Source organism: Mercenaria mercenaria, chromosome 5 (genome assembly GCF_021730395.1).
Source record: "Mercenaria mercenaria strain notata chromosome 5, MADL_Memer_1, whole genome shotgun sequence".
NCBI classification, from domain to species: Eukaryota; Metazoa; Mollusca; class Bivalvia; order Venerida; family Veneridae; genus Mercenaria; species Mercenaria mercenaria.
This window is the reverse complement of record NC_069365.1, coordinates 51,368,255-51,394,024: the sequence shown is the minus strand read 5'-3', so window position 1 is coordinate 51,394,024 and position 25,770 is coordinate 51,368,255. Positions and strand designations below refer to the sequence as shown.

The following is a 25,770-nucleotide window of genomic DNA, read 5'->3' as shown; positions in this document are numbered from 1 at the left end:
ATGTCACCATGCGCGGACCCAGAGGGGGGGGGGGGGGGGGGGGACCGGGGGTCCGGACCCCCTCTGGAAAATCTTTAAAAAAGGAAAGAAGACAAGAAGGAAAGAAAATGTTTTTCGAAAAAAGCAACATTAGGACTGCGGCTGCTGCTACATACGACCTTGACATAATTCATATTATTCATCTAAAAGAAACTAAGAATTTTACCTTCAAGAAAGCTTGATTTTATCATTTTCCCAAATTTAACAGGTTAGTCCATAAAACTGTCCCAGAATGCAAAAAAATGAAGTGCTAAATTTCAAAATTTCCAGGGTGGAGGGGGGGGGGGGGGGGGGGGCAGGGGATTGGACCCCCTTTGAGAAAATTGGCTGTGTCCTTGCATGGTAACTATACCTGTCCAGCACTGGACATTATGGTAAACGCTTCTTTCCTGCACAAATGACAATTTCGAAACTTCTGTCCGGTTTGTATAAATTTCTGGCCGCGATAAACCATTTGACTTGTTAACTCTAGGACTCAACCAACTGCCTTCTTATGCTGATTTTATTTTGTACCCTCAATGGCATGTGTCTCCCCTGTAAATTTAGGTTTTACTAAAATGCATAAAACTATCGTGCATTGGACAGGGTGCATGCAGACTACCAAAAAAAAAATACTTATTAAGTGTTGATTTCAGAAACATATCAAAACTGCTGCCTCCTTAGTAGTTCTTAGTGGTATTTAGCGGTCCTTAGTAGTAAATTGTATGACCCGTCTTGCGAGTGATTGATTATCCTTTCCATCAGATTTGATCCGTTGAGTTGAATTTTTGACAGGTCAATATCTAGATCGTAACTTGACGTGTAAGGGAAAAAGGTAAAGTGTTTACATAAAGTGATCATTGATTTTATATAAGAAATTACCGTCCTTTGTCCAGCCTAGAAAATACACGTTGATATTCTTTTAAAGCAGAGATATATTTGATTGTCATTTGTTTACGCGATGAAGTAAAGTAGATTCTTCTATTTTAGATCGTTATTGGATATCTAGTCCAAATAATAGGCGTGATAACTTTTGACTGTCGCTGTCGCAACTTTAAATTATCAAATCATAAAATAAGCAATTCAAATAAGCCAAATGAGTGCTGTAAGATGACTGTGTATCAAACTGAACAATTTATCAGGCCTGTCTTACTGTTTCATACCAAAGATGTGAAATCTGCTTCCATTAGCTCCTTTGCTTTGTGGAAAACTGATTTCGCTTCCCTCATACCCTTGTAACAATGAATAATTCTGCTTTCTATATTGCACGGGGACTAGTCCAACTAATTTGACGTGATCATAGGACATATTGAGATATTTTTTTCATATGGGCAATATCCCCACTTGCATCAAACACTCGAAAGACCAAAATAGTTGAAGCAATTTCCGATGAAATTTTCATTGCTGCCGATGCTTTACATGCTATAGGTTTAAATGGTGAGTATTTCACGAATTGGCCATAAATTCAAATAAAACTTATAATTATGTATCCTCGAGGTACCAGTTTCTGTGATCCTAAGAATACCACTGACAGAATTAGATAAATTCTTGGAGAAGAACTAATCTCATTTATGGATTACTATAGTGTAGCCTTTCCCCAATTCAGATGATGTAAAATAGAGTGGAAAATCTTTCAGCAAATATATTTAGTACTGTTTATCACAACCAACCCTGATCTCAGGGCACTCGTTTGGCCATTTTTGGGGCCGAATATGGGTACCATTCCCCTTCTAAAATAATATGTATTTTTCCCCTTTCTCAAAAGAAAATTCCCCTGATGATAGGTTGTTTGACACAAATAGATATTAACTCTTTCTTTTAATATATAGTGCCTCTAAGGAAGATTACTGTTGCAATATAGTCACATCAGTTAGAAATGATTGAAAACAGTATTAATAAGTGTGAAAAGTAGTTACATACATTGTATACATGGCTTAAACTTCTCCTTTTCGTCTTAAAATGTCGAAAAAATTCCCCTTCCTGAGGGTATGGGTACCTGTCCCCAAAAGTTGTCTAGTGCCCTGGATCTGCCTTACAGATTTTCTGTGGGACCTGTTTCAGTGACCCCTACCTTATTTCTAAACTAGTCCAGATAGCCAGTAATTGGCCTTTTGTTAACTTCCACAAACTGAACAATAAACCAAGTAAAAACAATGTTAGGCCGTGTTCATAATGAAGTACTAAGCAAAACGGTTGTACCGGTTATGCAGCATCAAATTCTATAAATTATAAGGGGATGGGGTTGGAAGACTGGGCATTATAATTATGCACATTTGTTGGTAATATTCAAACATACTGTGTTGCATTATTCAACAAGATGCTGTTTATCTCATTTGATAAAATATGGAAACACTGGCCACCTCATGCCAACAGTATCAGAAGCGAAAGTTAGTTGTCATTTTCAGATTGGCTATAATTACCAGTTAAAAGATAGAAGCCAATCATGGATTTCAAAGCTGTTTATTTCCTAAAAGTAATAGTTGGACTGTTCTATCTGCACAAAAATCAGACAGAAAACAAGATGAAGTTTGCAACAAAACAGAAAATAAATCAAAATGTCCCTGATAACCAAAGAGCTTGATCAGAATTTGAGAGCATAAAAAAGTAATAAGAAAAATGTCTCATAATTGGGGTTACCATGGAAATAACAATGCCACCAAACTGTCATTTTCAGCACAACATTTTCTTCGAGCATATCGAAAGCTGAAATGTTACTGTTAGCAACCCTACTATAATTAGTTACCTAAAGTATTGCACTTGGAAATGGCAGCACATTTTCAGAAGGTCACTGAAACGGGTCAGTCACTGAAACGGGTCCTCCTACGATATCAAAAGGGGATTCAATTCCTGATTGATTTATGTAAAAATTATCAAATAATATCCAAAATTACAAATTTTCTGGTGATTTAAACCTATGTATATACTGTACACGATTAACGTTTACCGTGTTACACACCAATATGTGCAAGCAATGAAACCAATAACATTACATGACTGTGTACTGTGATTTATCTTCCATTATTTTGGTCCTTCAGAGTTTTGATGTTTATATTGCCCATCACAAATATAAAACAATCTGATCGTCAAATTATTTTGACTACACAGGGACAACTCTAGAACATCATTGTGCATATTTGTTATCAGGCTTGCAAACGTGCATATTAAAATTTAAATGGATAAAAAATCTAAAAACATCTATAATATAAGATATGAGATAAGTCACAAGAAAGCTGATGTGAACTTTGAACAAACCGTGTACATAGCTATGGAACTGCACCTACTCAGCCTTGAAAATGTCCAAGGTTTGCAGAATAGCATGGAGGTAGCCCTTCTTTGATGTAGAGAGCTCAAGTTGAGATTTGGGATTATCCAATAGTCCCATGCAGCTCAGGCCTACTCAGTAATAGGTATAGCAGTGGGACTTAGTATCTCTCAGGCAACTGGCTCTAGAGGTGCTTACGAAGGAATGCAAGTGTGCTGATAGGCATCTAACTTGGGCATTCAAGCTCAGATTATCTGAGAAAGTGATACTGGGGTATTTGACATGTTGGACAAAAGCTCGATGTGATGTCTATGGATGCTGTAGTTAGTTTTGATATAGTATCAATTACTGCCTTGGATGTTTGTTAGGTCCGTTAAATATTTCTGGAACTTGTGCTGTTCCTTGTATAAAATTTCATTCAATGGGAATGAGGTGTCTAAAGTGGTAGCTTGATTTACAATTGACCTAAAATGAATAAGTATATTTTGTATGCACCCTTCTCACTGGGTTGATGCCTCTGGTCCCATCTGGAAATTTTTTTTTATCATAATATTTCACAATTTATGGTGTGGTTAGATTTTTTTTCAAAATGTCAGACACTCTTAATTTAAACCTGAGAGTCTCTTACCTATTGGAACTAGTCTGTTTGGAGCACAAGACTTAGTGTAAGTCTACAGGATGCATGATGTTGAGCAATGAAAGGGGTACGCTAGAATTCCCTGTATATGAGATGGGCGAAAATTTTCCAATAACAGAATTTCTTTAACTTTGGATATTGAAGGACAATCATCTAAGAAACAAAAATGCAATAAAATCATAGGTCACCGGATTCGAAAAAGAGTTATCTGCCTTGAAAACTTCATTTTTGGGAAATGCCGTTTTCAAGGCAGATAACTTTTTTGATACCGGTACCTATGATTTTATTGCATTTTTTTGTTTCTTAGATGATTGTCCTTCATATCCAAAGTTTGATGAAATTCTGTTATTGGAAAATTTTCGCACCAAATTCTAGCATACGTCCTTAATGAAAGCTCTAGGTATAATATGGATTTGCCTACAAACATTAAGTGGGTTTTGTCATTTGCCTTGAAGCAACTATTTATGACATTAATATTTGGAAAAAAAACTAATTCTTTTATTTTTTTCTTTTGTAAAATTTGTAATTCTTATCTTCATTTTCGGTGAAAGTATTTGAAAAGTTGTGTGTACCGGTACATTTATTTTTATAACAATAGAATTTTACTGCTTCACATTTCATACAGCTATTGAGCTAATTCTCTGTAACTGCATTTATTCATATTCAAGGTATTATCTTTGTAGTGGAAGGGAGGTAATCGTTTTAGGAACTTGCATTTCTACTGAATTGCTTCCATGTTAAAAACAGTTCAAATCTTTAACATTTTTTATTTATTTCACCTTATATTCCTATCATTCCCTGTGCAGCGTATGTTCTCATGCTGAAAAGTTGTGTCTTGGTTGGGAAATTGGCTGTTTGAGAATATCTGACGTGTATCAAATGTTCAGTGAATAGAAATGTTAATTTTAAATGATATAGAAGTAAAATTTTGTAAAAAGTCCATTAAATAATGAAGTGTAAAATCTGATTGACACAGTGATTAGAATTTTAAAACCACACTGATTACATTGGGCATGCCAGGACTGTGGACAATGTAACATCACCAAATAAAATCAAGATTAATATTTTCATAATACTGAAAAGGAACTGTTCCATGCTTGCAGTAAACTTTCAGAAGGACCGTTTTTCAGGAACTCTGAATGCTGACTGGTGTTCCTGATAAATATATGAAAATCAATCTCAAAAACCTTCAGTTTATATTACATGTTTTAAGTGAATTATCAAAATTAAAATTAGAGTGAAATATATCTAGTATTTTCACAGTGAAAAAATATCAAATATATATTTATGCCCCCCTTCAAAGAAGGTGGGGTATATTGTTTTGCAGATGTTGGTATGTCGGTCGGTCCGTAGACCAATTGGTTTCCAGATGATAACTCAAGAACACTTGGGCCTAGGATCATGAAAGTTGATAGGGAGGTTGGCCATGCCCAGCAGATGACCCTTATTACTTTTGAGATCAGTAGGTCATAAGTCAAGGTCACAGTGACCCAGAACAGTTAAACAGTTTCCAGATGATAACTCAAGAACGCTTGGACCTATGATCACGAAACTTAATAGGGATGTTGATCATGACAAGCAGATCACCCCTATTGATTTTGAGGTCAGTAGGTCAAAGGTCAAGGTCACAGAGATCCGGAACAGTTAAACGGTTTCTGGATGATAAATCAAGAACACTTGGGCCTAGGATCATTAAAGTTGATGGGGAGGTTGGTCATGACCAGCAGATGACCCTATTGTTTTTGAGGTCAGTAGGTCAAAGGTCAAGATCATATTGACCCAAAACAGCAGAACTTTTTTTTGCCAGATAACTGGAGAATGCTTTGGTCTTAGATCACATTTGATACAGAGTTTACTTATGATTGGTACATTGACCCATAATTATTGATTTTGAGGCCAGTACGTCAAACATCCAGTGCACAGTGACTAAATAATTTCTGTTCTTTGTGCAATTACTGCATGCCTCAAGGGGGCATTTCGTGTTCTACACACTCTTGTTTTCACTGGTAAGAAACTTTAAAATTGGTAAATTTAGTAAAACATGAAATATAAGAAAATTTGTTGGTTTTACATGTAAGATCAAAATATCTTTCACTCATGAACACCATATCTTACATTTTCACTCATGGCTATATGCCACTCATGAAAAATTTGCATCATCTGGTGTTCACTCATCAAAGATGATTGAGCCGCGCCATGAGAAAACCAACATAGTGGGTTTGCGACCAGCATGGATCCAGACCAGCCTGCGCATCCGCGCAGTCTGGTCAGAATCCATGCTGTTTGCTTTCAAAGTCTATTGCAATTAGAGAAACTGTTAGCGAACAGCATGGATCCTGACTAGACTGCACGGATGTGCAGGCTGGTCTGGATCCATGCTGATCGCAAACCCACTATGGTGGTTTTCTCATGGCACGGCTCAATTATTTCAATAACAAAATTGTCCTCATTGTCTTTGTGCCATATTCATAATTTACCAAACATGCTTCACTAAAGTGATACTGGTGCAGACCATTTATCAAACTCACAAATTGCTCGGTAACAAAAACATTCAGTCATATTTTAATTGTTTATTTTTTTCATTTTGCAGAAGATTAAATTTAACAAAGACCACTGGCAAGCTGTTGTTCACAAGGATGGATAAAGAAGGATTTGGCAAATATTTTAAAAGTATATACCAGAATGGATGCCTGATGCTATCCATTGGCCTAGGCCATGACCTTGGACTCTTCAAGGTCATGTGTGAAGCTAAGAAACCTATAAGTGTAGAAGAAGTAGCAGAGTGTTTAAAGTTAAAAGAAAGGTAGGGTAATGTACTATAAACTGAAAGAATTTCTAAAGACCTTATCATTTTATAACTATGTTACATTTCTGACTGTTCTCACACAAAATTTGTGTGATATATATAATCTTTATTCCAGGTCCAGTTATATTTCAAAATACTTATCATTTTGAAAAAGTGTAAAATTTAAGTTGTTTAGTGCAAAGGTATAATTTACTTTAAAAAGTGTTAAATTTAAGTTGTTATGCACAAATACGTATTTACTTTGAACAATTTCTCAAATGTATATATTTCACTACCTTTTAATTATATCTCATTGTAAACTCCCTAATTCATCAGATAAAAAGTACAAACTTTAAGGCTCAAAGGAAGAAACATCTTGGTCTTAAGAGAAGAATTTGGAATTTATTTAGGCTTAAAAAAAATTCCTTGTTTCTGGTAACATGCTCAAAAAAATTAGGGTAGGTAAGTCGGAAATTTTTCTTTTTTGATTTTTTTTATTATGCAAGACTTTTCAGAAATTATTTTTGTGTCAAAAAATGAATACAAATAAGGGGGTTATGCCTTTAGAGCATCAGTAAGTTGATTTGTAACATCACTGACCATGTTTAAAGCATAAAAAGTGCAGTTTTGCAACTTTTTGTTAAAAAATTGAAAACAGTATTCTCCAAGGCCATAAAAACATTTAGGGTCAGGCCAAAAATTTAGGGTAGGTCGGGATACTGGAAATTAACAAACAGTTTTTTTTTACGCCTTACATGAATAATCTATGCATCTACCATAAGATTATTATTCCAACAACACTTTTTTGGCCATACAATATTCATTCATTTCAAATTGCTTCGACAATCTGTAAAACACTACTGACATAACAATATATTCAATAAGTATATCTCAGAGTCTCTTTGATAAATTCCAAGCCAGTACATTTGAAAATGAAAGGTATTGTGATAAAGCTGTTGTCTGTAGATTTTTGAAATTTTATTTCTTATTTCTTCATTGAGTTCCATCTGAAGATTTATTTTGAAAAGCCACCAGATGCCTCCATTTCAAGTACAATGTATATGTATTTCAAAAAGTTTCTGCAAGTAGGGGTGACCGTTGCAATGTATGGCCTAGGATTTCACTAGCTTATTACCATATTATACAGTATTCAGCTCCAAAGCAGCACTGCCAACAAGTCAGCCACACCCCTGTTTTCTATGACTAGTAATTATATATGAAGGTGTACATAAACAAAAAATAAAAAATTATGCAAATTTAAAAATGTTTCGAACTTTCCAAACTATTTCAGATACACAAAGGAATGGTTGTCTGCTATGGTAGCTGCTGGTATTATTTTACAGAACAGAGAAACAAACCTGTACACAGTGCCTGAGGAGTTCAGAGAAACCATTATGACACAGATGGGCTTCGCACCCATTTTGTTCACACTAGGCAAGCGGTCAGATAAAGTGAAGGAGTGTTTTAAAAAGGATGGTCCTTATGGTAATAGTAGTTCTGCTATCTCCTTATGCTGTAACAGTGAAATCATTTAACCTATACCCTGCTAAATTTCTAAAATGGACTTGTTTATCATTCAGTAATGGCAGTATCATTTATTATTCGAAGGGGTATTCACTGAATATTTACTGACTGAATAGCGAACAGTGCAGACCATAATTAGCCTGCACGGACATGACTGGGTTGCAAAGGTAGAATCACTCACTGCCAGCAGGCTAAAGGTTAATTTCGTGGGCTGAAAATTTCATGGTTTGGTTGAAAACAACAGTTTTTAGCTCACCTGTCACAAAGTGACAAGGTGAGCTTTTGTGATCGCGCGGTGTCCGTCGTCCGTCGTCCGTCCGTGCGTCCGTGCGTCCGTAAACTTTTGCTTGTGACCACTCTAGAGGTCACATTTTTCATGGGATCTTTATGAAAGTTGGTCAGAATGTTCATCTTGATGATATCTAGGTCAAGTTCGAAACTGGGTCACGTGCCTTCAAAAACTAGGTCAGTAGTTCTAAAAATAGAAAAACCTTGTGACCTCTCTAGAGGCCATATATTTCATAAGATCTTCATGAAAATTGGTCAGAATGTTCACCTTGATGATATCTAGGTCAAGTTCGAAACTGGGTCACGTGGGTTCAAAAACTAGGTCAGTAGGTCTAAAAATAGAAAAACCTTGTGACCTCTCTAGAGGCCATATTTTTCATGAGATCTTCATGAATATTGGTCAGAATGTTTACCTTGATGATATCTAGGTCAAGTTCGAAACTGGGTCACGTAGGGTCAAAAACTAGGTCATTGTGTCTAAAAATAGAAAAACCTTGTGACCTCTCTAGAGGCGATATTTTCATGGGATCTTCATGAAAATTGGTCAGAATGTTCACCTTGATGATATCTAGGTCAAATTCGAAACTGGGTCACGTGGGGTTAAAAACTAGGTCAGTAGGTCTAAAAATAGAAAAACCTTGTGACCCCTCTAGAGGCCATATTTTTCATGAGATCTTCATGAATATTGGTCAGAATGTTCACCTTGATGATATCTAGGTCAAGTTCGAAACTGGGTCATGTGGGTCAAAAACTAGGTCATTAGGTCTAAAAATAGAAAAACCTTGTGACCTCTCTAGAGGCCATATTTCTCAATGGATCTTCATGAAAATTGGTCAGAATGTTCACCTTGATGATATCTAGGTCAAGTTTGAAACTGGGTCATGTGGGGTCAAAAACTAGGTCAGTAGATCTAAAAATAGAAAAACCTTGTGACCTCTCTAGAGACCATATTTCTCAATGGATCTTCATGAAAATTGGTCAGAACGTTCATCTTGATGATATCTAGGTCAAATTCGAAACTGGGTCACGTGGGGTTAAAAACTAGGTCAGTAGATCTAAAAATAGAAAAACCTTGTGACCTCTCTAGAGGCCATATTTTTCATGAGAACTTCATGAATATTGGTCAGAATGTTCACCTTGATGATATCTAGGTCAAGTTCGAAACTGGGTCATGTGGGGTCAAAAACTAGGTCATTAGGTCTAAAAATAGAAAAACCTTGTGACCTCTCTAGAGGCCATATTTCTCAATGGATCTTCATGAAAATTGGTCAGAATGTTCACCTTGATGATATCTAGGTCAAGTTCGAAACTTGGTCATGTGGGGTCAAAAACTAGGTCAGTAGATCTAAAAAATAGAAAAACCTTGTGACCTCTCTAGAGGCCATATTTCTCAATGGATCTTCATGAAAATTGGTGAGAATGTTCACCTTGATGATATCTAGGTCAAGTTCGAAACTGGGTCACGTGCAGTCAAAAACTAGGTCAGTAGATCTAAAAATAGAAAAACCTTATGACCTCTCTAGAGGCGATATTTTTCAATGGGTCTTCATGAAAATTGGTCAGAGTATTTACCTTGAAGATATCTAGGTCAAGTTCGAAACTGGGTCACGTGGGGTTAAAAACTAGGTCAGTAGATCTAAAAATAGAAAAACCTTGTGACCTCTCTAGAGGCCATATTTTTCATGAGATCTTCATGAATATTGGTCAGAATGTTCACCTTGATGATATCTAAGCCAGGTTTGAAACTGGGTCATGTGGGATCAAAAACTAGGTCAGTAGGTCTAAAAATAGAAAAAACCTTGTGACCTCTCTAGAGGCCATATTTCTCAACGGATCTTCATGAAAATTGGTCAGAATGTTCAGCTTGATGATATCTAGGTCAGGTTCGTAACTGGGTCATGTGCGGTCAAAAACTAGGTCAGTAGGTCAAAAAATAGAAAAACCTTGTGACCTCTCTAGAGGCCATATTTTTCACGAGATCTTCATGAAAATTGGTGAGAATGTTCACCTTGATGATATCTAGGTCAAGTTTAAAAGTGGGTCACGTGCCTTCAAAAACTAGGTCATTAGGTCAAATAATAGAAAAACCTTGTGACCTCTCTAGAGGCTATATTTTTCAATGGATCTTCGTGAAAATTGGTCAGAATTTTTTATCTTGATGATATCTAGGTCACATGTGCTCAAAACTAGGTCACTATGTCAAATAATAGAAATAACGACGTCATACTCAGTTCAACACTGGGTCATGTGGGGATAGGTGAGCGATTCAGGACCATCATGGTCCTCTTGTTTAGGGGGGTGGGGGAGTTGAATTCGAGGAATGAATGCAAATTTTATGTGTTTGTCGGACACTTATTTCATGGCTTGACATCAACCACATAATGCACGAAAGTTATCCACCCACTACTAATGATTTCACCGCAAGTGCCTCTTTTATTTTGTCCCGCCCTATAGATAAGAGATATAAATTTTTGATCTTGTTCATCTTTGGGCTTGTAATGAAAAGTTGTCATCACTTTTTAGCTCACCTGTCACAAAGTGACAAGGTGAGCTTTTGTGATCATGCGGTGTCCGTCGTCCGTCGTCCGTGCGTGCGTCCGTGCGTGCGTCCGTCCGTAAACTTTTTGCTTGTGACCACTCTAGAGGTCACATTTTTCATGGGATCTATATGAAAGTTGGTCAGAATGTTCATCTTGATGATATCTAGGTCAAGTTCGAAACTGGGTCACGTGCCGTCGAAAACTAGGTCAGTAGGTCTAAAAATAGAAAAACCTTGTGACCTCTCTAGAGGCCATATATTTCACAAGATCTTCATGAAAATTGGTCGGAATGTTCACCTTGATGATATTTAGGTCAAGTTCGAAACTGGGTCACGTGCCTTCAAAAACTAGGTCAGTAGGTCTAAAAATAGAAAAACCTTGTGACCTCTCTAGAGGCCATATATTTCATAAGATCTTCATGAAAGTTGGTCAGAACGTTCACCTTGATGATATCTAGGTCAAGTTCGAAAGTGGGTCACGTGCCATCAAAAACTAGGTCAGTAGGTCAAATAATAGAAAAACCTTGTGACCTCTCTAAAGGCCATATTTTCCATGGGATCTGTATGAAAGTTGGTCTGAATGTTCATCTTGATGATATCTAGATAAAATTCGAAACTGGGTCACGTATGGTCAAAAACTAGGTCAGTAGGTCTAAAAATAGAAAAACCTTGTGACCTCTCTAGAGGCCATATATTTCATGAGATCTTCATGAAAATTGGTCAGAATGTTCACCTTGATGATATCTAGGTCAAGTTCGAAAGTGGGTCACGTGCCATCAAAAACTAGGTCAGTAGGTCAAATAATAGAAAAACCTTGTGACCTCTCTAGAGGCCATATTTTGCATGGGATCTGTATGAAAGTTGGTCTGAATATTCATCTTGATAATATCTAGGTCATGTTTGAAAGTGGGTCATGTGCCTTCAAAAAGTAGGTCAGTAGGTCAAATAATGAAAAAACGTTGTGACCTCTCTAGAGGCCATATTTTTCATGGGATCTGTATGAAAGTTGGTCTGAATGTTTTTCTTGATGATATATAGGTCAAGTTTGAAACTGGGTCACGTGCATTAAAAAACTAGGTCAGTAGGTCAAATAATAAAAAAACCTTGTGACCTCTCTAGAGGCCATATTTTTCATGGGATATGTATGAAAGTTGATCTGAATGTTCATCTTGATGATATCTGGTTCAAGTTTGAAACTGGGTCATCTGCGGTCAAAAACTAGGTCAGTAGGTCTAAAATAATTAAAATCTTTTGACCTCTCTAGAGGCCATATTTTTCAATGGATCTTCATGAAAATTGATCTGAATGTTCACCTTGATGATATCTAGGTCAGTTTCGAAACTGGGTCACGTGCAATCAAAAACTAGGTCAGTAGGTCTAAAAATAGAAAAACCTTGTGACCTCTCTAGAGGCCATATTTTTCATGAGATCTTCATGAAAATTAGTGAGAATGTTCACCTTGATGATATCTAGATCAAGTTCAAAACAGGGTCACGTACCTTCGAAAACTAGGTCCATAGGTCAAATAATAGAAAAACCTTGTGACCTCTCTAGAGACCATATTTTTCAATGGATCTTCATGAAAATTGGTCAGAATTTTTATCTTGATAATATCTAGGTCAAGTTCAAAACTGGGTCACATGAGCTGAAAAACTAGGTCACTATGTCAAATAATAGAAAAAAAAACGACGTCATACTCAAAACTGGGTCATGTGGGAAGAGGTGAGCGATTCAGGACCATCATGGTCCTCTTGTTCTCCTTAACTGCTGTTTAATTTTGATAAAACTTCACAGAAATGAAAGTGATAGGAACAAAGGATTGATAGAAATTGATAGGATATTCAGAGTTATTTCCCTTTAATGATCTAAGTTACGAGATATTTTCATAGCGTCTTCTCAGGAACATGTGGCATTAACTGTTACAAGTTCACATCAAGGACACCGTTGGGATTCATACTTAGTCTGGTGTTTTTTAGCCTGTAATCGTTCTGTTCCAGTGGGTTGATTTTTCATGAATTATTACCCATTGGTTATTTTAGTTATACAACATTATCAGCTGATATTGCTCAGTTTTTTATTATCAAATGTTAAAGTCCTATGAGTGGTTTGTCACTCGATTCAGAGTTCAGATGCACAGGAATGAAACACCACATAAATATCTAAGCATCTGAATGATGACACATGGTAAATATCACGATCTACCACTGTTTTCATTCTAACATGCTCATTGACATATTTTGATGAAAATTATGCTGGACTTCATTTATAATAATAATAATGCAGTGGAGGTCATGTGGCAATTTGACATGAAAATTGATGTCATGCTTTCAAACTGGTCCTCATGTCAACCATTTTTATTGCAGAATATATACACAGCTTGATCTTAGTTGTTTAACTGGCAACCAGATCGAGCCATGTTAGAAAGAAACTTCACAGCAGTAAAAGCTATGAAATATAGTTGTATTTGTCATCTGAGTGTCAGAATTTTCCATGAGTCAATGCCCTTTGATGATGCTTGTAAATTTTGGTAAACATCTGTTTGGATTCATGAAACTTCCATGCAGTATTGTAGTGCATTGTAGGGTAGTTGTTGCAGTGAGGAGTGATCAGTGTTGATGATTTCTGGTTTATACTTCTATTAAAACCCCACAAGGGTGGCATATTGTGATTGCATAGCCTTTAGACCTCATTTTACCTCTCGTGCACAGTTCCAGACTTGATACCAAGCCCCAAAGTCATCTTCTGATCCTTATTTGGGGTCTAAAACAACTCTCATATTCATCAATGGATTTTTAAACATTTTTGGGTCAGTAACTATTTTAACATTTTGTGTAAGACACAGACTTTGATTTTTTTTATTTATTTTATTTTTTAAATATTTCAGGAATAAGTTACCAAGATGAGGAAGCATCTGGCTGGTTTGACTGGTTTGATGGATACAGGTCGTTGATGTGCGATAACACAGTGGACAATGAATATATACCATTACTAACTCAACAGGGAGTGGTGCCAAAACTTGGTTAGTATTCACCTGCTCAGATAATGAATTTATTTCAGAGGAATGTATAGATATTATTAGCTCACCTGTCACAAAGTGACAAGGTGAGCTTTTGTGATTGCGCGGTGTCCGTCGACCGTCGTCCGTGCGTCCGTGCGTCCGTAAACTTTTGCTTGTGACCACTCTAGAGGTCACATTTTTCATGGGATCTTTATGAAAGTTGGTCAGAATGTTCGTCTTGATGATATCTAGGTCAAGTTCGAAACTGGGTCACGTGCCATCAAAAACTAGGTCAGTAGGTCTAAAAATAGAAAAACCTTGTGACCTCTCTAGAGGCCATATATTTCACAAGATCTTCATGAAAATTGGTCAGAACGTTCACCTTGATGATATCTAGGTCAAGTTCGAAACTGGGTCACGTGCCATCAAAAACTAGGTCAGTAGGTCTAAAAATAGAAAAACCTTGTGACCTCTCTAGAGGTCATATATTTCACAAGATCTTCATGAAAATTGGTCAGAACGTTCACCTTGATGATATCTAAGTCAAGTTCGAAACTGGGTCACGTGCCATCAAAAACTAGGTCAGTAGGTCTAAAAATAGAAAAACCTTGTGACCTCTATAGAGGCCATATATTTCGCAAGATCTTCATGAAAATTGGTCAGAACGTTCACCTTGATGATATCTAGGTCAAGTTCGAAACTGGATCACGTGCCTTCAAAAACTAGGTCAGTAGGTCTAAAAATAGAAAAACCTTGTGACCTCTCTAGAGGCCATATATTTCACAAGATCTTCATGAAAATTGGTCAGAACGTTCACCTTGATGATATTTAGGTCAAATTCGAAACTGGGTCACGTGCCTTAAAAAACTAGGTCAGTAGGTCAAATAATAGAAAAACCTTGTGACCTCTCTAAAGGCCATGTTTTTCATGGGATCTGTAATAAAGTTGGTCTGAATGTTCGTCTTGATGATATCCAGGTCAAGTTCAAAACTGGGTCACGTGCGGTCAAAAACTAGGTCAGTAGGTCTAAAAATAGAAAAACCTTGTGACCTCTCTAGAGGCCATATATTTCATGAGATCTTCATGAAAATTGGTCAGAATGTTCACCTTGATGATATCTAGGTCAAGTTCGAAAGTGGGTCACATGCCTTCAAAAACTAGGTCAGTAGGTCAAATAACAGAAAAACCTTGTGACCTCTCTAGATGCCATATTTTTCATGGGATCTGTATTAAAGTTGGTCTGAATGTTCATCTTGATGATATCTAGGTCAAGTTCGAAAGTGGGTCACGTGCCATCAAAAACTAGGTCAGTAGGTCAAATAATAGAAAAACCTTGTGACCTCTCTAAAGGCCATATTTTTCATGGGATCTGTATGAAAGTTGGTCTGAATGTTCATCTTGATGATATCTAGGTCAAGTTTGAAACAGGGTCATGTGCGGTCAAAAACTAGGTCAGTAGGTCTAAAAATAGAGAAACCTTGTGACCTCTCTAAAGGCCATACTATTGAATGGATCTCCATAAAAATTGGTCAGAATGTTCACCTTGATGATATCTAGGTCAAATTTGAAACTGGGTCACATGCCGTAAAAAACTAGGTCAGTAGGTCAAATAATAAAAAAACCTTGTGACCTCTCTAGAGGCCATACTTTTCATGGGATCTGTATGAAAATTGGTCTGAATGTTCATCTTGATGATATCTAGGTCAGATTTGAAACTGGGTCAACTGCGGTCAAAAACTAGGTCAGTAGGTCTAAAATTGTTAAAATCTTTTGACCTCTCTAGAGGCCATATTTTTCAATGGATCTTCATGAAAATTGATCTGAATGTTCACCTTGATGATATCTAGGTCAATTTCGAAACTGGGTCACGTGCGATCAAAAGCTAGGCCAGTAGGTATAAAAATAGAAAAACCTTGTGACCTCTCTAGAGGCCATATTTTTCATGAGATTTTCATGAAAATTAGTGAGAATGTTCACCTTGAAGTTCAAAACAGGGTCACGTACCTTCGAAAACTAGATCAATAGGTCAAATAATAGAAAAACCTTGTGACCTCTCTAGAGACCATATTTTTCAATGGATCTTCATGAAAATTGGTCAGAATTTTTATCTTGATAATATCTAGGTAAAGTTCAAAACTGGGTCACATGAGCTCAAAAACTAGGTCACTATGTCAGATAATAGAAAAAACGAAGTCATACTCAAAACTGGGTCATGTGGGAAGAGGTGAGCGATTCAGGACCATCATGGTCCTCTTGTTTATGTTAGGACATGTTATTAATTAACCAGGTTTAATATGTATGCACAAATAGGCAGGTCCCTGTACATGATATATGGTTGGAAAGGGCATAGGGCCTGTCAAACTACCAAACAGAATCACTCCAACAGTAGAAGGAGACTTGCACAAACAAATACATACAGCCATAAACAAACTCATACAAATATACTTGCATGATCAGACTGACACAATCAGAGTAAAACAAACAGGTTCACACAATCAAGTAAAAGGAGACTCACTCAAACCAGCTCAAACACACAAGAGACAAACATAGACAAGAGTCAAAAGAATAAACACAGACAGTCTCACTTAAACAAAGCTGCAGTAACAAGCAGGGAGGACTCGCAAAAACAAACACAAAAAACACACACAAACATACAAATAAACACAAAAGACATATAAACAAACACAGAGAACTCACACAAACAAATATATGGAAATAAATTCAAAAGACACATTAACAAGTACAAAAGACTCGCACAAACATGAATATACATATAAACACAAACAGCCTGACATCAACAAACCTCAACAAACAAATACAAATAGACTTACATAAACAGGCTCGCACAGTCAGACACTGATGGACTCACACAGTCATGATATACATGCTCAAACAAACTCGAGTTGACTGACAAACAGTCATAAACAGACTGGCACTTACAGACTTGCACAAACACCAATAAACACAATCAGATGTTAACAAACAAACATACAGACTGACAGAAACAAATGTAAACTAGAAAATGCTTTTGTAAAAAGCGCATGTCTCCCCCAATGCAAAGTCCTATAGGCAAGAAGTCAATAGGGGTCAGGAGCGAAAGTCAAAGAGACACTGATGGTTGGCTGCAATAGGGATCATCTACTTGGCATGTCCAGTCATCCCGCTAAATTTCAACACTCTTGGCCTAGTGGTTCTCAAGTCACTGTTCAGGCTCCTGTGACCTTGACCTTTGATCAAGTGACCTCAAAATAAATAGGGGTCATCTGCCCTGCATGTCCAATCATCCTATTAAGTTTCAAGATTGTAGGTCAAGTGGTTCTCAAGTTATTTCCAAAAAATGATTTTACATGAACAGGCCACTGTGACCTTGACCTTTAATAGACTGACCCCAAAATCAATAGGGGTCATCTACTCTGCATGTTCAATCATCCTATGAAGTTTCAACATTCTGGGTCAGGTGGTTCTCAAGTTATTGATCGGAACTGGTTATCAATGTTCAGGCCCCTGTGACCTTGACCTTTAATGGAGTGACCCCAAAAATAAAAGGGGTCATTTACTCTGCATGAACAATCATCCTATGAAGTTTCAACATTCTGGGTCGAGAGGTTCTCATGTTATTGATTGGAAATGGTTTTCCATGTTCAGGCCCCTGTGGCCTTGACCTTTAACAGAGTGACCCTAAAATCGTTAGCGGTCATCTACTTTGCATGACAAATCATCCTATGAAGTTTCATCATTCTGGGTCAAGTGGTTCGTTCTCAAGTTACTGACCGGAAGTGGTTTTCAATGTTCAGGCCCCTGTGACCTTGACCTTTCACAGAGTGACCCCAAAATCGTTAGGGGTCATCTACTTTGCATGACCAATCATCCAATTAAGTTCCAACATTCTGTGTCAAGTGGTTCTCAAGTTACTGACCGGAAATGGTTTTCAATGTTCAGGCCCCTGTGACCTTGACCTTTAATAGAGTGACCCCAAAATCGATAGGGGTCATCTACTTTGCATGTACAATCATCCTATGAAGTTTCATCATTCTGGGTCAAGTGGTTCTCTAGTTATTGATCGGAAATGGTTTTCCATGTTCAGGCCCCTGTGATCTTGACCTTTGATGGAGTTACCCCAAAATCAATAGGGGTCATCTACTCTTTATGATCAATCATCCTATGAAGTTTCAACATTCTGGGTCAAGTGGTTCTGTAGTTACTGATCAGAAATGGTTTTCCATGTTCAGGCCCCTGTGACCTTGATCTTTGACGGAGTGACCCCAAAATCAATAGGGGTCATCTACTCTTCATGACCAATCATCCTATGAAGTTTCAACATTCTTGGTCAAGTGATTCTCTAGTTATGGATTGGAAATGGTTTTCCATTTTCAGGCCCCTGTGACCTTGACCTTTGATGGAGTGACCCCAAAATCAATAGGGGTCATCTACTTTTTATGATCAATCATCCTATGAAGTTTCAACAGTCTGGGTCAAGTGGTTCTGTAGTTATTGATCAGAAATGGTTTTCAATGTTCAGGCCCCTTTGACCTTGACCTTTGACGGAGTGACCCCAAAATCAATAGGGGTCATCTACTCTTCATGACCAATCATCCTATGAAGTTTCAACAATCTGGGTCAAGTGGTTCTCTAGTTATTGATCGGAAATGGTTTTCAATGTTCAGGCCCCTGTGACCTTGACCTTTGACGGAGTGACCCCAAAATCAATAGGGATCATCTACTCTTCATGACCAATCATCCTATGAAGTTTCAACATTCTGGGTCAAGTGGTTCTCTAGTTATTGATCGGAAATGGTTTTCAGTGTTCAGGCCCCTGTGACCTTGAGCTTTGACGGAGTGACCCCAAAAACAATAGGGGTTGTCTACTCCAGCAGCCCTATAACCCTATGAAGTTTGAAGGTTCTAGGTCAAATGGTTCTCCAGTTATTGCTCGGAAATGAAGTGTGACGTACGGACGGAAGGACGGACGGATGGACAGGGCAAAAACAATATGTCTCCTGGGGGAGACATAATAAATTTCACAACAAGCAAACGCTTACAGAGTCGCATAAACAAACACAAGAATACTTGCACAAACAGACTTACTGAAACAAGCAACAGAATTGCATTGAATATACAATCAAGCCATCACAAGCAAACACTCAGCCTTCTATTTTATTACATGCTACGTAAGAATATATTAACTATTTCCAATTCTTGTTGTGAGTTAAATGTAGGATATAGGTCAGATGACTATTTAGGGTAATTTGGAATATTCAAAATGGCCTAAAAATGGTATTATACTGACCTACAATAAGAATTTACCACATGATCATTTATATAAATGTATGATAATGTATTCAGACAGACTGTGCATTTTTGAACAAAGCATCATACATGGTTTATAATAATTTCAGAATCTGGCATCAAAGTTCTTGATGTGGGTTGTGGTTCTGGAAGCTATGCAAATGTCCTTGCACAGAGATTCCCTAACTCTACATTCGTTGGACTGGACTACTCTGAAGTTGGTGTGGAGAAGGCCAACAGAACTAAAAGCAAAAAAGGATTAACTAATATAACATTTACCACAGGGGATGCCCACAATCTACCGGAGGAATGGACTGAAAGTTTTGATTTTGTGTTTGTGTATGATGTACTACACGATTTACCAAATCCACATAAAGCTTTAGAACAAATATACAAAGTGCTGAAAAATGATGGTTATTTCAGTCTCATAGAAATAGGTTTCCATAGCAACCCGGTGGACAATGCTGGCGATAGAAGCGCAGCAATGTATTACGCATGCAGCAGTTTTATATGTCTGCCGTCAAGTATGACACAAGAGCCTCGTATTGGTTACGGTGCATGCTGGGGCAGGGAAGAAATTGAAAAGGCGATAAAACAGGCAAATTTCAAAATAAGTGGTAAATCTTCACTTATTGTGATTGGAACAAAGGCGTTTTTCCTCTGCACGAAGTAGACTTTAACTTATCAAATTGTTAATCAGAAAAAAAGATGACTTATTTTAAAGTTCATACTAAATGATTTAGTTTGATAATAAACAAATTTTACAACTTGTACAGCTCACTCTCGACACCACATTTCTGATGTGCCATAAGGGTATGAACTGAGAACAAGGCCAGTTTCTTGCATATGAAATGGGAGTATCCAGTGGTTTCCCTAGTGCTGGAAAACTCTATCTTACACTCGGGGCTTAAGAATACATCCCTGCTGTAAATGACACATAACGGGACATATAACAAACTACATTTATGTACATTTGTGCTTTAAAGTATGCAGTTTTACATATAACTGGATAAAAATAAAATTCTTTTTTCACTATAGTATAATTCTTGATTCAAGAAATGCTCTTTTATAAAAAAACAACATTTGAGGAAATATGCTGTGGTGTTTCCTAGGCAAACAACAATAAATATGAGCCATGCCATGGAAAAACCAACATAGTGGCTTTGCGACCAGCATGGATCCAGACCAGCTTGCACATCCTCAGGATCCATGCTGTTCACTTTCAAAACCTATTGCAATTAGAGAAACTGTTAGTGAACAGCATGGATCCTGACCAGACTGCGAGGATGTGCAGGCTGGTCTGGATCCATGCTGGTCGCAAAGCCACTATGTTGGTTTTCTCATGGCATGGCTCATATTTATTGTTGTTTGCCTAGGAAACACCACAGCATATTTCCTGTTTATGAAAATCACAATTTCCTGAGATTTATATAAATACACTATTGTATGAACAAAAAGCTATATTAAGAAAATTATTTGTTTGATTTGATTTTTAGCTTCACTATTTGAAGGATAGTATAAAAGCTATTCTACTCATCTTGGCGCCGCCATCGTTGTCAAACTGTTTTGCTTGCAAGATCATATCTCTGTCACTAACATACCAAAGTAACCAAGTTAGATAACTTTTGGTTGAATTTTAATAAAAATTATGGCCCTTTTTTAACATTGAAAAAATTTGGTTGAAGTTTTTCATGCAGCTAATTGTCAAGCTGTATCTCATCAACAACTAAAATGAACTCTGATTACAGTGAGCTCCTCGGGACTAGCAAAATCTTTTCGCTGTATCCAGAGTTTCTTGTAAACATAGCGTGAATAACAGTTTTTGTAGAACATACATATTTATATAACAAAGCCTTCTGTTGTTCATGTAGTAACAGAATGTAGTTTACAAGATAGACCTACGATTGTATATATTCAGCCAATATCCTTTACGAGAACTGATTATAGTTAACAGTAACTCATTTCTGCAGTTTAATCAAGACCACTTTTTCTCCCCTCTAGAAGATGTAGACAATCAAAATTATTCATAATGAGGCAGGAAATGCATGTCATAGAGCAACAAATATATATTATTGGGTATTATTCTGTCATAATACTGAACTTTCATACGTCATTCATGCTATTGGAATTTTAAAAACTCAGCTTTATACATTGGACAGTTTTCTGAGATGTATTAGACTATATGAGCCGCACCGTGACAAAAACCAACATAGTGGCTTTGCAACCATGCAACCAGCATGGATCCAGACCAGCCAGAACAGTTACTCTAATTCCAAGGGCTTTGAAAGCGAACAGCATGGATTCTGACTAGACTGCGTAGATGCGCAGGCTGGTCTGGATCCATGCTGGTCGCAAAGCTACTATGTTGGTTTTCTCATGGCGCAGCTCATATAAGAAGCACAATGGTTATGTAAAGTCCTTATAAGTGTACAAAATTCTGATTATGAATATTTGGTGTTCGCTATAACTGGTGATAGTTTAATGTATTTTTTAAATTTGGGACATGAAAATGTGTTTCTTATATCTGATAATTGGTTGTAATCGTGTTCACTGTAAACAGTTTATTTTACATAGAATAAAGAAGGGGAGAGTTTAAAGTTTTTTAAATTTTTCTTTATAACTGAAAATTCATTGTAACTACGAGGGGTATTTATTTACTGTACATGTATTGAATTGAAACTTCAGACAATACTTCCCAGTTATCCAATCTACTCTAGTTAAATAACTCTTGGATGAATATTATACAAATTACAGCCCTTTTTTGACTTAAAGAAATTGGTTAAAGTTAAGCATGCAATTCACTATGAAGCTGTATCTCCGAAACAAAGTTATGTATTTGACTGTAACTTTACACTATGCTTCCCATCCTTCAGACAAAGTCATACTGAAATTGGATAACTTTTGGTTTGATTTTATGTACCTTATGGCCACTTTTTGACTTAGAACATTCATTTTGATATGAAGTGCAACCATCAAGCAGTATCCGAGGTCACAGTTGAAAGTTCACACAAAATATCCTTCTCATCAGAGATACTTGCATACCCAAGTTAGAGAACTCTGGGTTGAAGCATAGATTCAGTTTGTGGCTCTTACTTGACAAAGATAATTTGGTTGAAGTTTTACATGCAAGTTTTTGTCATTGCCATTACAAAAGTTCATTTCTGATAAATCTTAATGAAATAACTCAGTTGTGTAAGACTTGGCAAGTTATGGCCCTTTTCTAGCTTTGAAGCTGTCAAATAAGTGAGCTTTATCTTATGCTCCAGCTCTAGTTACTGTTATTTGTTGGCATGCAAAAAGTATTCCTTCACAGGTTATAGGTGCAGCTGGGAAGATCCAAACTAATTAAACAGTTACCCTTGATCTGGATATTCCCAGTTGCAATTACAACCAATGAAAGAATCTCACAATGTCATGTCATTTTTAAGCCATTTTTCATGTCTTTGTTATGACTCTGTCGGTTCAAAATGTTTCTCAGTTTGGAAATCTTGTGCCATTTTTCTTCTTACACCAGTGTTTTTTGTTTGGATATGTTTGAATTATTTATAAATTATTTTAAAGAATTAAGCTGTTTTTCAAAATTTTTCTGATGCATTCTTCATTATTTTAATGTACATTTATATTCAGATAAGCATAATTTTACATACACATACTCTAGATAGGTATGTTAAGTGTAACCAGTCTTTAACAAGGACTTGTACATAGTTTATATTTAGATGACATTCTGTTATGTTTTATTTATCTTAACAGAATCCTGTTAGCTTGTAATTCACATTTAAATACTGTGAAGTAATTAATATTCATGGGGTACTAATTTTCATGGATTTTGCGGTTGCATCAAATCCACAAAATTAAATCCTGCTGAATAGGCAACTCTTCCATATATCTTGTTTTTGAAAATTTGAAATCCACACATTATAACCCCACGAAATATTTGTTTTTGACAAAACCATGAAATTTATTGCCCACAAAATGAAATGATTTTACAGTAATATGTCTCCTCTTCTCAGTCTGTTTAATATATTTATTTTTTGGTTTATGTCCAGCTTTTTGGCCAACAGAAAATGGGGATTGGCAATTTCAGCATTTTCTGGATAAATCTATTACAATGAAACTTCAGCTGTCAATGTGAAGCAGTTCCCTAAATTATCTTACTTTTTGTCTAATCAAATATGAAACAGACACGGCAAAAAGGAACAAACAAATTGAAAATTTGAGGAAAGTTACAGTGATTAAACAGTATGGCTAGCTGCGTAGCTAAATTCTTTAACATTTTGGGATCAGGGTAATTCAAGAAGAAAGGCTAATAGAATGTGCAGATGCCATATTCTTAAAATAATTAAAGAAATGCTTTACACACTTGTATTTAGTGTAAAGTTTACCTGATAAAACTTTATTATGGAATTGTCTAATGTTTAAACTGTACATTATAATTATCACATGCTGTCTTCTTTGTGTTTTATTAGCTCACCTGTCACATAGTGACAAGGTGAGCTTTTGTGATCGCCCTTCGTCCGTAGTCATCTGTCCACAATTTCTTGTGAACACGATAGAGACCACATTTTGCAATTGATTTTAATTAAACTTGCACACAACTTGCATTGGCATAATATCTTGGTCCCATTCGAAAACTGGCCAGATCCCATCATGGGTTCCAGAGTTATGGCCCCTTAAAAATTTGCTATTTTGGCTTGTGTTCCCGATAGAGACCACATTTTGCTGTCAATTTTAATCAAACTTGCATACAACTTGTATTGGCATATCTCGGTTCCTTAAAGGGCCAAAATGTGCTTTTGCAGCCGTGTAGAGACTTCCATTTATGGTTTGATTTGATACAAACTTGCAAAATATCTTTAACAACAATGTGATGAATTGGTAAGATCCAATCATAGGTTACACACAACTTAAGTCACAATAAGATATCGGTTCCTTTCAAAAACCAGCTAGATTCCATCATGGGTTCTAGAGTTACTGCCCCTTAAAGGGACAAAATTTTCTATTGTGGCCCTTTCAGCCGTATAGAGGTTTCATTTATGCTTTGATTTGATACAGACTTGCACAGAATGTTTGTCTTGATGATCTCTAAGTTTGAAACTGGATCATGTGGGGTCAAAAACTAGGTCACCAGGTCAAATCAGAGGAAAAGCTTGTTAACACCCTAGAGGCCACATTGATGACCCAATCTTCATGAAACTTGGTCAGTGTTTATCTTGATGATTCCTAGGCCAAGTTCGAAACTGGGTCATGGGGGGTGAAAAACTAGGTCACCCAGTCAAATCAAAGGAAAAACTTGTTAACACTCTAGAGTCCATATTTATGACCCTATTTTCATGAAACTTGGTCAGAATGTTTAAACTTGATGATTCCTACGACAAGTTCGAAACTGGTTAATGTGGGGTTAAAAACTAGGTCACTCGGTCAAATCAAAGGAACAGCTTGTGAACACCGTAGAGGCCACATTTATGACCCTGTCTTCATGAAACTTGGTCAGAATGTTTAAACATGATGATTCCAAGGCCAAGTTAACAGGTGAGCGATATAGGGTCATTATGACCCTCTTGTTTTGTTTTTTAGCTAGGGTCATTGTAAAATTATTGTATTTTACAGCATATTATCTCCAAGTATACCTCATATTGTACCAAACCTATACAAAAAAATAACATGCTCACCCCTTAGTTATTGCTATCTTCAAGGTAACTGTATCAAAAATGTTTGATATATCTGTCCATTCAAATATTATTCAACATCATTGTCTGTCTGTTGACCATGTGGTTTCTGGTTAGTAACTAGAAAATGCTTGGTCTCACAATCGTCAAACTTCATAGGATGATTATCTGTGGTCAGTAGATGACCCCTGTAATTCAAGGGTCAGTAGGTGAAAGGTCAATGTCACAATGACCTTCATTGAAAAAGGTTTCAGCTCTTTAACTTAAGAACGCTTTGGCCTACAGTAGTAAGATGGTTAACTGTGGTCAGTAAATGACCACTATTCCCCTTCGAAAAAGAGCTGGGGGTACATTATGGCCCATATTGCTTTCGGGGCAATAGGTCAAAGGTTACAGTGACCTAGAAACTGCACATTTCTCAATAACTGAAGGTTTATTTATTTTATTTGGGTTTTATGGCACACCAACACAGTTCAGGTTATATGGCGCCAAACAGGACTACAAATTTTGGTTTCACATCTCATTTACATCGAAATAAAAACATGAGGTATGGAATCAAAATTTGCATACCTGCTGGAATCACAGAGTTACAGCAAAACCAAGTGTTAAGACCCTATTAGTCGCCTCTTACGATCATGCAAGGGTAAGGCAGTGGTTCCAATTCTTTTCATACACAGATCGTCCCAGAACCACATAGGGCCAATAACTGAAGAACACTGGCCTACAAATGTCATGGGGCCAATAACTGAAGAACACTGGCCTACAAA

General features: G+C 36.8%; 1 protein-coding gene across 2 annotated transcripts; it reads left to right on the top strand.

Annotated features, from left to right (window-relative positions):
• Positions 1 to 783: 783 nt before the first annotated feature.
• LOC123557190 (S-adenosylmethionine-dependent methyltransferase Rv2258c-like) lies at positions 784 to 20,372 on the top strand. Of its 2 annotated transcripts, none has more exons than XM_045348497.2 (5): positions 784 to 853; positions 6,508 to 6,720; positions 7,994 to 8,187; positions 13,938 to 14,072; positions 19,448 to 20,372. In XM_045348497.2, the coding sequence occupies exons 2-5, from the start codon at positions 6,554 to 6,556 to the stop codon at positions 20,008 to 20,010; spliced, it is 1,059 nt and encodes a 352-aa protein (XP_045204432.2). In that variant the 5' UTR covers positions 784 to 853; positions 6,508 to 6,553; the 3' UTR covers positions 20,011 to 20,372. The 2 variants fall into 2 exon arrangements, with proteins under 2 accessions (XP_045204432.2, XP_053399494.1); XM_053543519.1 differs by lacking the exon at positions 784 to 853 and adding an exon at positions 1,435 to 1,455.
• The last annotated feature ends 5,398 nt before the right edge of the window (positions 20,373 to 25,770 follow it).

Bases quoted from the DNA above. Each gene is read 5' to 3' on its own strand.
- LOC123557190 (XM_045348497.2), top strand. From the start codon at position 6,554: ATGGATAAAGAAGGATTTGGCAAATATTTTAAAAGTATATACCAGAAT. The intron at 6,721-7,993 runs GTAGGGTAATGT...AAACTATTTCAG, and splicing joins TGTTTAAAGTTAAAAGAAAG to ATACACAAAGGAATGGTTGT. The intron at 8,188-13,937 runs GTAATAGTAGTT...TAAATATTTCAG, and splicing joins TAAAAAGGATGGTCCTTATG to GAATAAGTTACCAAGATGAG.